The 13,827-nt window shown below is 40.1% G+C and overlaps 2 protein-coding genes across 5 annotated transcripts in view; one reads left to right on the forward strand and one right to left on the reverse strand.

Moving 5' to 3' along the window:
- The window catches only part of RAD9B (RAD9 checkpoint clamp component B), a 28,933-nt gene extending 26,518 nt beyond the window's left edge, over positions 1–2,415 (forward strand). For 2 of the 4 annotated variants that reach the window (XM_005217926.5, XM_010813978.4), the window contains exon 11: positions 1,404–2,415. In XM_005217926.5, the coding sequence (XP_005217983.1) occupies positions 1,404–1,532 (129 nt within the window). In that variant the 3' untranslated portion in view covers positions 1,533–2,415. 4 annotated transcript variants of the gene reach the window in all.
- A 5,490-nt stretch (positions 2,416–7,905) lies between these two features.
- PPTC7 (protein phosphatase targeting COQ7) overlaps positions 7,906–13,827 on the reverse strand; it is a 41,516-nt gene continuing 35,594 nt past the window's right edge. Inside the window, exons 4-6 of the mRNA NM_001192610.1 lie at positions 10,822–10,945; positions 9,289–9,418; positions 7,906–7,964 (exon numbers count right to left, since the gene is read on the reverse strand). Of these exons, the coding sequence (NP_001179539.1) occupies positions 7,906–7,964; positions 9,289–9,418; positions 10,822–10,945 (313 nt within the window). The remainder of the gene's footprint in view (positions 7,965–9,288; positions 9,419–10,821; positions 10,946–13,827) is intronic.

Raw genomic sequence — 13,827 nt, forward strand, 5'->3', positions numbered from 1 at the left:
CATTGAAAGTATTTGAAGGGTTTTAACAGGGAAAGCTGCCCACAGTGCAGTGAAGCAAGACTGGAAACTCAGTTGTGTCTGAAAGATGGTGATTCAGTAGCAAATGGAGAGAAGTAGCCAAAGTAAACAGCTAATTGAAGAAATAAAACAGCAGGACTTTGTGATGGATCGGTCATGGAGCTTAAGGGAAAGGGAGGTATCAAGGTTGGAGAAACAGGTTCAGTGCTAAGATCATGAATTCTATTTTGCATGTAAGTTGCAGAAATCAAGTAGGATATAGGAAGCTCAAATTCTAACTGTGAGACTCCCTGGCATATACACAGTAATTTCTGCCAGCAGTGTGAATGTGAGTTCTAGAGAGAGGGTATGGCAGTGAAGACTGCCACCACTTAGAGCAGTGGCTCTTAACCACAGCCAGGGGACACAGAGTCATCAATGTCTGCAGACACTTCCGGATGTCACAGTTCAGGAAAGCGGGCTGCCACTGGCATCTCGGGTAGAGGCCAGGGGTGCTGCTCCGTGTCGTCCCAGGAGCAGGACAGCCCGCACAGCAAAGAAACTTAAGTCCTCCAATGTCAGCACTGCTAAGGTTGAGAAACCCTGATTCAAAGTGTGGGTAGAAGAGGGTAAACATTCATCTTTGTTTCATTTAAAGATAAATTTAATAATAATAAAAGGCAAGCCAACTGAAAAGAGCAACCAGAAGAACATAGCATGGGGAAGGTATGAGAAGAAAGTGTCAGAGTGAGTATCTAGTGGGGTGGAGACTGAAATGGCCATTAGTTTAGGGAATCTGGCAATTTTTGGTGACCATTATAAGGACAATTTCTGTATGAGGGTCAGGAGCTTTTTTAGGTAGGACCTAAGAGTAGAATGAGAAAATAGAGAAAGCACCTGTAGACAGTTCCACAGCAGAAATTAAGTTGGAGGGAGGATGTGGATGAGGCTATATATTTTAATGAGACATCTGATTATTTTAAAATGCTGATATTCCTATCCAGTAGAGGGGAGGCATGGGAGAGGCTGGGAGTCAGAGACAGGGAGGGAAGGACTGACTCTGGTCAGGAGTAGCTTCTGTCACAGCAAGAGGGAAAGGGGAGAGGATGGGTGAAGTGGAGGAAGATAGCCAGCAGTCTCCATCTGTCCCCCACAGCCCTGGTGTTGGTTTCAGTGGCTCGGGCAGGGTAGTCCAAAGCAGATCCCTGATCCCAAACTGTGTGCCTCTGGAGTCCAGGGAAGGGTTTTACTTTAGGATGTTTTGGGCCACTCATGAAGGTTCTGGGTATCTCATGAACCATCAGCTAATGTGAGACCACAGTGGCTGAGTTTCTGAAAAGGGGCATTTGATAAGCACTAACTTGCTTTGAATAAACAACAGTTATTCTCCCCCCCACCCCCCACAGTTCTCCTGCATGTTCTTTGGAGCAGCTTCTTCTGACCAACAAGAACCTTTCAGCCTCCCTTTCCAGAGTCTGGCAACAGCAAGTGGCAGTGAAGAAGACATGAATAATGGCAGTTTCTCCACATTCTAACAGTGATGGCTGAGCTCACCCGCCCCGTCAATTTACTGGTTCACTTGTACCACAAACACATTTTCACATTTAAATCTGTGAAGATACTGTCTTGGGCTTCCTGGAGAATGGGCTACTGGTTATCTACACATCATCTTGTACAACCACCATATCTAGAAATAACTGCTTGTCAATAAATGTAACTTGCTTTAAATCCATTATGCTATGTGGGAGGCAGAAAAGTTTTTTGTGTAGGGAAAAAGCTCATTAGAATTTTCTTCAGTTCAGGGAATTCCCTGGCAGTCCAGTGGTTAGGACTCTGAGTTTCCATTCAAGGGGCAAGCGTTTGATCTCTGATTAGATCACAGATTCCGTCTCTGGGACCTAAGATTCAACAAGCTGCATGGCGTGGCCAAAAAAAAAAAGAATTCTTCAATGTATTGTTTATTTACAATAGTTTTTAGCATTTTCTTTGCAGTTTTATAGTTATTTAAACTTCCTGTAGCAGCCATTTCAAGTGCATCAGAATGGCTTGTAAAGTTCAGGTATCTTTTGTATTTGATTGCAAGTATTTGAGTTTTGATGCTTTCTGACAGATGAAAACGTCCTGCAGTCTTTTCTCATGTAAGATCATAACTTTGACACAGCAGGGGAAGAAGAGTGAGGTGAATGGAGAAAGCAGCATCAACATGTAGCACCATCAGGTGTAAGATGGATCGCTGATGAGACGTTGCTGTACAGCAAGCACAGGAGCCCAGTCTTGCGCTCTGTGATGGCCTGGAGGGACTGGATGAGGGAGCCCCAGAGGGAGGGGATGTATGATTATGGCTGATTCACATTGTTTTATGGCAGAAACCAACCCAACATTACAAAAATTAAAATAAATAAAAGGCAAAAAACCCAACTTTTTCTCCATTGCTTATATTAAGAATTTAAGTTAAATAATGTGACTTAAAAATTTTGCAGTGTGATGCAGAAAAGAATGGAAGGGATGCCAAAAAATTATTTCTGTATTAGCTGACATAGAACAGCAGCCTCCACTGCCAAGAGAGCCTGGGTCTGGAGTGGAATGAGGGGGAAGATTAATGTCTCTGTTCTTTGCCTCTTTAAGAATTAGCTTCTTACCTGCACAAGCTAAACAATCTGACACAATAACATTGTTATGTAACATCTTATGATGCATGCCTCTCCCTCCCCTAAACCTGTTTCTAGTCAGTTATAACCTGACAAACGACTTCTGTAACACCTTATTGTTAAGTCTGTGAAACCATCAAATCACAAGGAAATATTAACTGGCAAGCAATTGTGCTTTAGATTTTGTGAGGATTAACTAAACAAAGGTGGCTGAGTGGATTAGTAAACTTTAGAACTGTGAACAGAGTTCTGACTAAAACCAGAATGGGTCTAGCTTGGTGATGAGTCAGAACTACCCACAATAACCTAATAAAAACTCAAGTTCATCCCGAAATGTTCCTCAGTGAATGAAAATGGGCTTTCACCAAGCTTTTTGTGGAAATCAGCAATGCCCACATAATTCCACACTGTAGGCTAAAGATTTATGTATCTTTTGTTTACACTGATGATTAGCAATGAATTACACATATTCCTAACAAATGCATATGACTACCCAGAGGATATTATACCCAAGAATAAGTGTATGTCTCCTCACTGAGGATGAAGTTTCTGATTCACTCACTGAAATGGGCCAGGGTGGTTTAGCCTGTGAAGGCACCATCATCAGTGATCACCTAGATTCAGCACTGGTCTGTAAGATAGTTACACTGTCAAGTTGTATATAGTTTGGATTTTAGAATTTGGATACAGAATGCTAAATTTAAATGACACCAGATTTGTGTGTGACCTCACATATCATTTAAAAGATGCTAAAATTTCCCCAGCTGGGAGAACAGCTACAGCCATGAAATTAAAAGACGCTTACTCCTTGGAAGGAAACTTATGACCAACCTAGATAGCATATTCAAAAGCAGAGACATTACTTTGCCAACAAAGGTCCATCTAGTCAAGGCTATGGTTTTTCCAGTGGTCATGTATGGATGAGACTTGGACTGTGAAGAAAGCTGAGCACCAAAGAATTGATGCTTTTGAACTGTGGTGTTGGAGAAGCCTCTTGAGAGTCCCTTGGACTGCAAGGACACCCAACCAGTCCATTCAGAAGGAGATCAGCCCTGGGATTTCTTTGGAAGGAATGATGCTGAAGCTGAAACTCCAGTACTTTGGCCACCTCATGCGAAAAGACTGGAAAAGACTCTGATGCTGGGAGGGATTGGGGGCAGGAGAAGAAGGGGACGACAGAGGATGAAATGGCTGGATGGCATCACTGACTCGATGGACATGAGTCTGAGTGAACTCCGAGAGTTGGTGACGGACAGGGAGGCCTGGCGTGCTGCAGTTCATGGGGTCACAAAGAGTCGGACATGATTGAGTGACTGAACTGAAACTGATGTAGTAAATCAGCTGGTGAAAAAGAGCTTTAGCGATAAACTAGTGAAAGACAGAAATGATAGCCACAAAGTATGGAGTCACTGCTAGACTGAGACGCTTAGAAATGAGGACTTGATAGAGACCAACAAACTCAATGTCAAGGACAGTGTCTTGTTACTACTCAAATTAAATGGAGTACACAGATTAGTATAAATACTATATTTATTAAATATTTTTACAGTTTATTTAAATGTATTTACACAACTATTCCTGCATAAGTTATACTTCAGACATCCAATTCAGGTCATTGCCTCTTGGGTAATAAGACAAATAATGATAGTCTCAACAGAAAAAAGCAGCTTATTAGCATACACAAATTCAAACTTGCTTCATTGTTTAGCCATCTTTGCCATAAACTACCTGCTTACAGTTAAAATTTTGACATGGACAACTGCTGATTTTTAACTAAGAAGACCAATTTTGCAAATAATTTTTTTTTAACAAGTGGAATCCAAATGTTTTCTGTTCCAAATGTTGTTTTATAAGCAGATTTTGGGTTTTTTGCTATTGCAAAATTTGTTAAATGCACAAATGTGATAGTTTCCAGGAAAATTGGATGCTGTAGCTTCTACCAAAGATAGCTGGTATAAGGTGACAAGGAACCATGAACTTAATCAAAAGTACAAACATTTACAGTTCTAGCCAATCTTGTTTACAATCTCCAAAATGCTCAAAACTGACTCAGTGAATTCCCACAATTCCTGCCTTGTTACTTGATGTGGTACGTTGGTGGTACTGAAGGCCACTGTTCTACCCAGAACAAATGCAACTGATGGGGTAAGATACCTGCCCACCATGCAAAGCTTGAAGTCTATTTTCTAAATCTAGTCACAGCCCAACCCTCAGACATGCACAACTGGAATGGATTCTTTTGTGATTTAGTACCCATCAACCATGTCAAGCCAGTACAGTAATTCAGGACAAAGAACTTGTTCTCCCAACCTCATTTCTTCTTTCAGTTTTAAGAGTCTATGGACTCTACTGCATATCCATTTGGTAATTTTTTTTTTTTTTTTGTGCGCAGGCAGCCTAAGTTCACAGGAAGAAATAAGGTTCTGATATGTTTAGAGTGCACACTTTAAAACAGAACAAAATAAAAATTTCAAGCATGTGATAAAAATATTGACTTTTATAATACAGTATTGCTTTATAAATATAGATGGAAAAGCTATAAACTTTACTGGTCTTTGGTGCATCCAGAGAGGGATAAATAATTTGCCATTTGTAAATTAGAAATCCAGATTCTCTTTTGTTATAAAAGTCCACTACACGAGGCAAATGTGTGTGTTTATACTGCTTGATTTAAAGTACAATTAACACATCAAGTTTAGAATTAGACCCACCAAGTGGTACATGTCAGGCACACCCCACAGACTTGGGTCCTGTGGCCTGGAAAATTCCAGTATGGGTACCTACACAGCCTCTGACCATTGAGAGTAGGAGAGTTGTTAAACAGCACTCCAATAGACCCCCAAAGTCATAAAATTAAGTGCATAACACAAAAAGGGCAGGGGGGAAAAACAGAAAATATTTTGCGTCCCTAATCTACAGGCCAGGTCCAAAGTCAATTCCCCTGTGAAACTCAATTCTTGTCCCACTGTTTTCAACATCACTGAAACACGTCGTCAATTTCTAACGATCATTTCTCAAAAAATACTAAGTTGATTAAATGAGTTGTGTAAAATACCATCAATCTACCTTTATGAAGACAGTGTTTGATGAGTTTAGATGAGTGCAGAGAAAAGCCAGTGACTTGACCAGCACTGCTCTTACCAGGAATTAAATGTATGCAATGGAAAATTAATACAAAATATACCTGGATCATAAGGCTCCATGCCTCTGACCAGAAATAATTAAAAACCCAACAAAAGAAGTTGTCAACTTCTGAACAACTGAAGTTGTCAGTCCAAGTGTAAATGTATTCCTTCCAACAAAACCTTTCTGGATGCAACTTTCCTCACTTTTTAAATACAGAAAGACTGCAAATAGTTTGTGCAAAATAAATACCCTGCCACTTGCCACTCACTCGTCTGTGTATTATCACAGCACGATGGGTTCTCATTATTTGAACAGTCTCTCTCCACTCCCTACCCCACCCCCCCGATCTCCTTTACCAAATTGTGTTTTGTCAAGTTAGGGTAGTTAAGGCATTCTGACAAGTAATTAAAGGTGATTCAAAATAGGTATCTAAACATTATGCCAATTTAGGAATAGTAGATAAATTACTGAACGGCTTACAAATGAATAACTCATTCTTATTATAAATGAAATGCCTGTTACAAGCATGATGCATTGAAATATAGTAATGACATGTACATGGTACATGTTAAACAATTTTAAATAAAACAAGCTTGACAGTTACTCAAATATACAGTACAAATTCACAAAACAAAATCTTTTTAAAACAAGTTGAGGTAACCTCAAACATAAGTTTTAATGCAATAAACCAGGGAGTAAGTATCTCCTTTAGAGAAAGACACTTTCTATGTTCTCCTCAAGTAGATTCTCATCAGGTTTAATTGCATTCTTATCTATACACCAATGTTACCTGACTTATATATAAAACATGGCTTTAATTTAAGGATTTCTAAGTATATATATTTTTCTACCACCAAGTTAATGAAGGAAAAAACTGACCCCAAAATATGTATCTTTACAGCAGTCGACTTGTACACAAACCTTAAAAATAACTTTGAGCTTGCAGATAATGGAAAAACTGAACATGGGGTAATTTTATAGGAAAACTATACACTGCAAGATGGCTATTTGGAAACTGTAAACATTAAGCTTGATTTGGAAACCCCTAAATTTCTGTGGAGGGCAAATGCAAATGTCAGGTCATCACTAGACATCTTCCTCGTGGACTCTTGTGCCACTCCCATGGTGCTTTCACATGGACTCCCTGGATTTGGTACATGCTCTACAGAAAGCAAGGCTACTAACAAGAGGTCTAAGACATGAGGGGTAGCATGACCTGATAGGCCAACAAAATTCAAAGTTAGAGCTGTCCATTCTCAACCCTTCAGGCCTGTGGGCCTAGAGCTCTCACATGGGGGAATCATACCAGACAGCTGGGAGGAATTTCAGCTGCAACATTAAATACCTAGGCCTTGAGGAATTTTATAACCTTGAATAATATTCCATTAAAAAATTCTGGTAAGGAGTCTCCCCAACCCCTCCTGCAGATAAGCCACCAGCCTGTGATATGCACTAAAATGCTGAAACTTTCATCACAGGAGCACAATTAAGCATCTTTTAAAAACCATGAAACATTTGCATCCATAGAACTAAACTGAATTTCTTTCCAACCTGCAAAAAAAAAAAAAAAGCTCCCAGGATCAAGATTTTATAATCCAGAGCAATGTTTTAGAGCAAAATTATAAGCCCCTGAAAAATAGGAGTTTATAATGAAAACATAAAGCCACACTCGATCATAACACAGACTGTATAGTACACGTGTAACGCATCGTTTGATGAGTATGTTTCTAGTAGATGTATCATAACATACAATTTGTGTCAGACTTTTAAAATCCCTTTTACACACTGTAATTTTGAATTCACTTTACCAATATTACTCATTTTCAATACTTCAACCGTTTTCAAAAAGTAATAGTCATTTTGGCTTTGAAAACATCCATCCCATCATGGAAAGGACAATGTGAAGGCCAATCTTCAGATCTTGATTTTCTTCAAATGTTGCTGGCAGATATGAGCAGTAGAATGACAGTAGTGGTTCTCAACAAGGATCTCAAAGAGACAGGCAAAAAAGGTTTACATCACTGGCCATTGAGATCAGTGGCAAAGAGACGTGGTCCTGCCAGCAGGATCAGCACACACGGCAGGGCAGAATCTGGGATGATGAAGGGGAGGCGGGAGCCGACACCTAGGCGAGTCAGTCTGTATACTCAGCCACTATTGAGAGAAGGACGGTGATGTCATCTGGCTTTCCACCTACAATGAAAATGAAAATGTATTCATACATTCTAAAAGGAAAAATCAAGAAAAAATATAAGCCGAAATAAGTAAGTACTAGGAAAAAAATAGGTTTGTCAATATACTCTAGTAGAAAAAAAGGGGGAAAAATCGATAAAATAGTTAAAACACACCAAGAAATTACATCTAATTTAATTGAACCTTTAAAAAAAAATCCTCTCTGCTCCTTTACAATAGGAGCTTTGTTAAAATGGCCACCACCACATGCTCTGTATAGCAATCACAATAAAGACAAAATGTTACTAAGATTGATTCTGCCTGACAGGAAAGATCTATGTTCCACCCCCTGTAATCCTAATTTGGACAAACAGATCCAATGTTTTGAAACTAGTTGATAGTCTTGTAGTCTAATCTGGCAAACAGCTATGGCATGTGCTTTTTTCCTATTTAATATTTCCCAGACAGCTAAGAAATGCTTTACGTGTCCTAATATTATACCTGCAAGAAACTGACCAACTCTACAAGTGCTAATATGATTGCACCAACATGTTATCCAAGCTCAAAGCTGAGCTATTGGCCCGCTCCCAAAGTTACACATTGCTCAGTAGGTAGGAAGACTCTAGGCAAGGAGAGTCTTCCCTTTTCAAAACATCCTATAGAGGCAGGTGGGATGAATTGGGAGACTAGGACTGACATATACACACTGCTATGCATAAAACAGATAACTAATGAGAACCTACTGCACAGCACAGGGGAACTCTACTCAGCGCTCTGTGGTGACCTAAATAGGAAGGAAATCCAAAAAAGGGGACATACGGCTGATTCACTTTCCTGTACGACAGAAACTAACACAACACTGTAAAGCAATTAATTACAATTAATAAAAATTAATAAAAAACAAAAAACTCGCTATAGCAATTTGGTAGGCAAATACTGTGAATGAGTCCCACAAAGCCAGAGGAAGGGAGAAGTGAAATGTCAGACTTGTGAAGGGCAGAATGTTTAAACCATTAGCAATGTCCAGGCCCTCCAGGCAGAACTCGGAGGTTTTCTGGGCTCGGGTCCAAGCAGAGCATTGGCGGCGATAAAGGGCTTCAGGTTCCACCTGCCCCTGCAGCCAATGAAGTGCAGTTCTGAAGGGCACCTCTGTAGGGAACACATGCACTTGCTGTCCTCCAGTGATCGGGCCTGCTGACCTTGTTCAGAGTCACCAGCTCACAGCTGGGGGAGGACCCCTGAGCAGTCTCACCCCAGTACAGCAGCCGGCCTCACACACAGCCCAGAATGCTCCCATCCCCTAAGTCCCCAATTAGTCCTTACGAAGGTCCCAAAGAATGCTTACCTCTCACATTCAATCCGTTGTCACATGCAAACTGTGCAAAAGGTGACATATAATTTGGGTCATAGGCCAGCTCATGAGCTTGCTCAGCAATGCTTCTTGCTGTCTGTTGTATACTCTCATAATTTGAATTCTAATACAAAAATATGAGGGAGATATTTTTACCAAAATGCCTCACATGATTTCTACACGTAAGTAAACATCACTTGCAAACATCACTTTTTAAGACAGTAATATTTATCTAATCATAGTTTCCATCATTTAAGTTTTATTTCAGTTAGAGAAGACAGTGGAACATAATACCTCGACTAAAATGAACGAGATCACCAGTGCTGCCTGCATAGGACGTCAATGAGAAAGTTCTTTGTGAGGATGGCCTTGGGTCCTGAAGTTTGAATTTTCGTATCTCCCCCGCCCCCCTTGAAATTCTTAAGGCATTCTTGCTAAAATGGGATGGGATTGAAGGGGCGGATTTTGATAGCATTTTAGGATGACCTTGAAATTCTCCCTGCTTGGGAACGCACGCCTGGCCAAGCTTAGTGTGCTTGCTCTCCAAGTAAATGCTGCCAGATGCCCCACTGAAAAGCCCTCTCTATTCTCTGTTTCTTCTCCATGCTTTATTTTTCTTTTTATTTAGCAACAACACTATTTCTATTCTTTCTTTCTCTGTATTCTCTGTCTTCCTCCACTAGAATGTAAGCCCCATAAGGTCAGGGAATGTGTCATTTCTGCCTCTCCTTCTGTTACATACGTGGCACAGTGCCAGCAAGTGTCAGCACCTGGCCTTTCCTAAGCTCCACAGACAAAGCATGGTGTTAAGGATTTCTAGTGCATGGTCTTGGTTCATCCTCACCACGGCCCTACAAAACAGGGTCTTTGAACCATCCCACCCCTATTTTACAGGTGAGAAAAACACTGCTAAGAAAGTTTAGAAAACTCAAGGTCATACTGGTTAGTAGTAAAAACATGAGAAAAGATCAATCCCCCCAAGTCAGTACTTCACAAAGCCAGCAGAATATGCAGACTGGCTTTCACTTCCTTCCACTCACTGTACGGGCCAAGTCTGACCGGTTTCGTTACTGGTGACAGCTCAGATCACACCAAGGCCCCTGGCTGCCTGCTACCCTTGGCTGGCTCTGGTATGATGGTTTCCTATCTTTCCCAGCCTCAACACCTGCTGGGTTTGTTACGGGACTGAAAAATGAAAAAGATAACCAGCAACCAACACCATTAAATACCATTAAAATACAATTAAAAACACAAACAAGAAATCTCTCATTGGAGTTTTTCCTACCTTTATCACCCTACTAAAGAGAGGCTTGGATGAGAAGCCTCTTTTTTCCTCAGGTTTTCCAACTGTGAATATTTCTGTCTACAATTGTTTAGAACAAGATCAGAACCATTTTCATTTTCCTAAATTCACAAAGTAGTCCTTTCCAAAACTACAAAAAGAGCTTATGCAACTGAATTAATAAAAAAACCTCGGCTGCCCAGGGACGGTCACTGTTTCTAAAGGCCCACCTTTGAGTTAATTACCTTTAACTTTTTTAGCTCCTGAAGGATCATATAGTCAGGCATGTTGTCAAAGAGTCCATCTGTCGCTGTCAGGATAATGTCCCCTAACTGGACATCAAAAGATGTGCTATCAGCAGCGTCTGGGCTGTAACAAGGACAGGGTGGGGGCAAAGTTAGCAGAGCCCTTTAGAGATACTGTTAAAAGTTTCCAATGGGGACGATGCTAGAATATAACAAGGCTTTAAGGAAAACTAATTTATAGTAGCAGTCAATAGTAAAAACCACTATTCTGAAATCCCTAACCTTGAAAAAAATTAACTGAAAACTGATATAAATCTTTCAAAAGCTTAACAAAAACTATCAAGTAAAACTGAGTTTGATGATTAGTCACATGTGCTTTAAAAGGCAGAAGGGTTCTTTTCTGAGTCAGACACTAAAATGCCTCTAGAATCCTAGTGGAAATGAGTCTTTGTTTCCTGATTCTTTAGTGCCAAATTCCATCCTCTCTTACTCACTTTCCACTCATCAGTTTCCCTGCAGGCTTAAATTTGGAGGCTGTGTTCTAGTGGAATAAATGAGCACTGTGGAGGAGCCCATGCAAGTCCTATAAGAATTAATTCATGTGAAATATCTACAATGGTATTTCTTACTATAATACTAGTAATTACTGGTGTATTATTTGTAACACCAAATCAATATTAATAAATCACCCTTACTCTGGCAGAGTAAAGACTGTCTCTCTCAGGGCTTACAAAGTTCCCATCAAGCACAGGTTACTTATTTATAAGGGCTCCTGGCACACAATACATCTTCAAGAAATAGTTAATGAATGAAGAATCACAGTAACTAACCCTCCAATTTGGGTAAAGACTCAATATTGTTAATGAAAAGAACAAGGTAGTGTGTGTGTGAGAAAGAAAGATCTATATTATACAGGCGCTTCTATATGGAGAGAATAAATCCGGTAGGATTCAAAGAAACGTAACGGGCTGCCTCTGAGGACAGGTGGTAGATTTTTCATTACATCCGTGTAAAACTTTTTTAAAAAGATAGAGGGGAGACTTACATGAAGAAAACAGAAGCCCAGGTGGGAAGAAAAAGAGAAGATAATATATTCAAAGAGTTCATGGCCCCCTTGGAGACTGGTTCTCAGCCATTTTGAAAGGCCAGCTCTGCCACTTCCAGGCCTCCAAGGTGAGGGAAAGGTGAGGTATCTGATAATCTGCCTTAATGTGTAATTAGGGAACAAGAGCCAGGAAAAAATTCATACACTGACCCAGAAGGCAGGGGCCAGAACCAAAGCACCTTAAGCCTCACCAAAAAAAAAAAAAAACTAAATTGTTTAAGTGATGTATTATAAAATTTGTAAAGGGAAAACATAAAAACAAACAGCCTACCCATGGCTGCTGGGGATTTACACTAAGAAAATTTCTAGTTTGTCTTCTGTTGACTGAGAAAAGCAGCACCACACCTGAAAGTTCTGTAATGGGCTTCTGACAAGGAACAAACTAGCTTTCACTTATACATTTATACAATAACATAGCTGCTTTAACAACAATAGCTGTTGTCAAAACAGCTATTAAAGGAAATTTGTAAGTTAAGGTTAAAATAATATTTTATAGATAAGAGAGACTGATAACAAAGGATAACAAGCAGCCAAGAGAAAAAAAAAAGACACTAAAACAGACTGTAAATTGGTAGAAACCAGGTTGATTTCTTCCATGGAATAGAGAGAAACAATACAAGACATTTCACATTTGCTCAGTCTTTGGAAGTGAATCAGACTCTAGAAGTTTAGATTAATGACCAGGTTGGCACTGAAGCTCTATTTTATGCTGAGGTTTTTCTTTCCCCAGGAGTGTCTTTTGCTATGCTGCCTGTGAGAGACTCGCTGCCATTGGACAGTTCGTCCTCTTCTCCCAACACTCCCACCCATGAGCTTGGTGTTCCGCCAGCTGCAGTTTTGCCCATTTTGATTGAACATACTGTGCTGCTGGAAACTTTTGACTGCACTGAAACACGAGCTGCAATCACATGCTAGCAAACTGTCTCTGGGCTCCAGGGGAAGCAACCTCCACCTCACTGGCAGGACAGGCCAAGTGCTGCCCTGACCAAACTGTCCCAAAGATAGTGGGTGAGGTACCGCAGGGCCGCTCTAGCACTGGGAAGCCAAAACAACAAGGATCAAATAAAGGAAAATTGAAAACACTGTTTCTCCAAAAACTGTTAGCTTAACTTGACATTTACCAAGGTCTTGGGGTTCTGAGTTTGCCTCACTCCAATGTGACTAATATCGATGTGCTACTACAGCCAACTGAAGAAGGGCCTATAATCAAATTTTCTTCCTATTATGGTAATCTGCCTTACTCTGAAAGTAAAAAAAAAAATGCTTCCCTCTCTGTAGGAGTCAGCAATAGACTTTCGATGGGTAATATGGAGCACTTATATAATATGCTCATTCTAGTTAAAGATGGCAGTAATCATCATTTTTACCTTTGTCTGGACCTAAGGTTTGGCCTAATAAGAACTATTAAGTAGAGACAATCTGCGTTTGCTAGGATGCTTCTACTTTTACAACAGGTTCATTACCCAGTTTACCACATTTATGAACTGCCAACAATGTTTGTGTCAAACCCTATAAGGTTGTTAAAGGCAGTGAAATCTGAGACTGTCTTAGTATTACTCTGTACTCTGATCTGAGAAAAGGTAAACTATAAAAGTTGACTGAAAAAAGTACTGATTGTCCTGGAAAGGTCTTGACAGTTTAAAATGAACTGAGAAGGTGCTGGAAGAAAAAAAAAGCACACATCTAAGAGAACCATCAGAGAACATTCCCAAGACCACATTTAAGTCCATTTCCTGCAAGTTAACTTTGCCTGACAAGTTCTGCAAGGACTGAAAGTTCCATTTGATGCACATTATAGGCAGCTCTGAGAATCAGGAAGTTATTCTGATAAATAAAGCAGATGTCCATTTGAATTCTTCCCTAATAACATATGCAAAACCTTGTATATGGCACGGCACACA

Source organism: Bos taurus, chromosome 17 (assembly GCF_002263795.3).
Source record: "Bos taurus isolate L1 Dominette 01449 registration number 42190680 breed Hereford chromosome 17, ARS-UCD2.0, whole genome shotgun sequence".
Taxonomy (NCBI): domain Eukaryota; kingdom Metazoa; phylum Chordata; class Mammalia; order Artiodactyla; family Bovidae; genus Bos; species Bos taurus.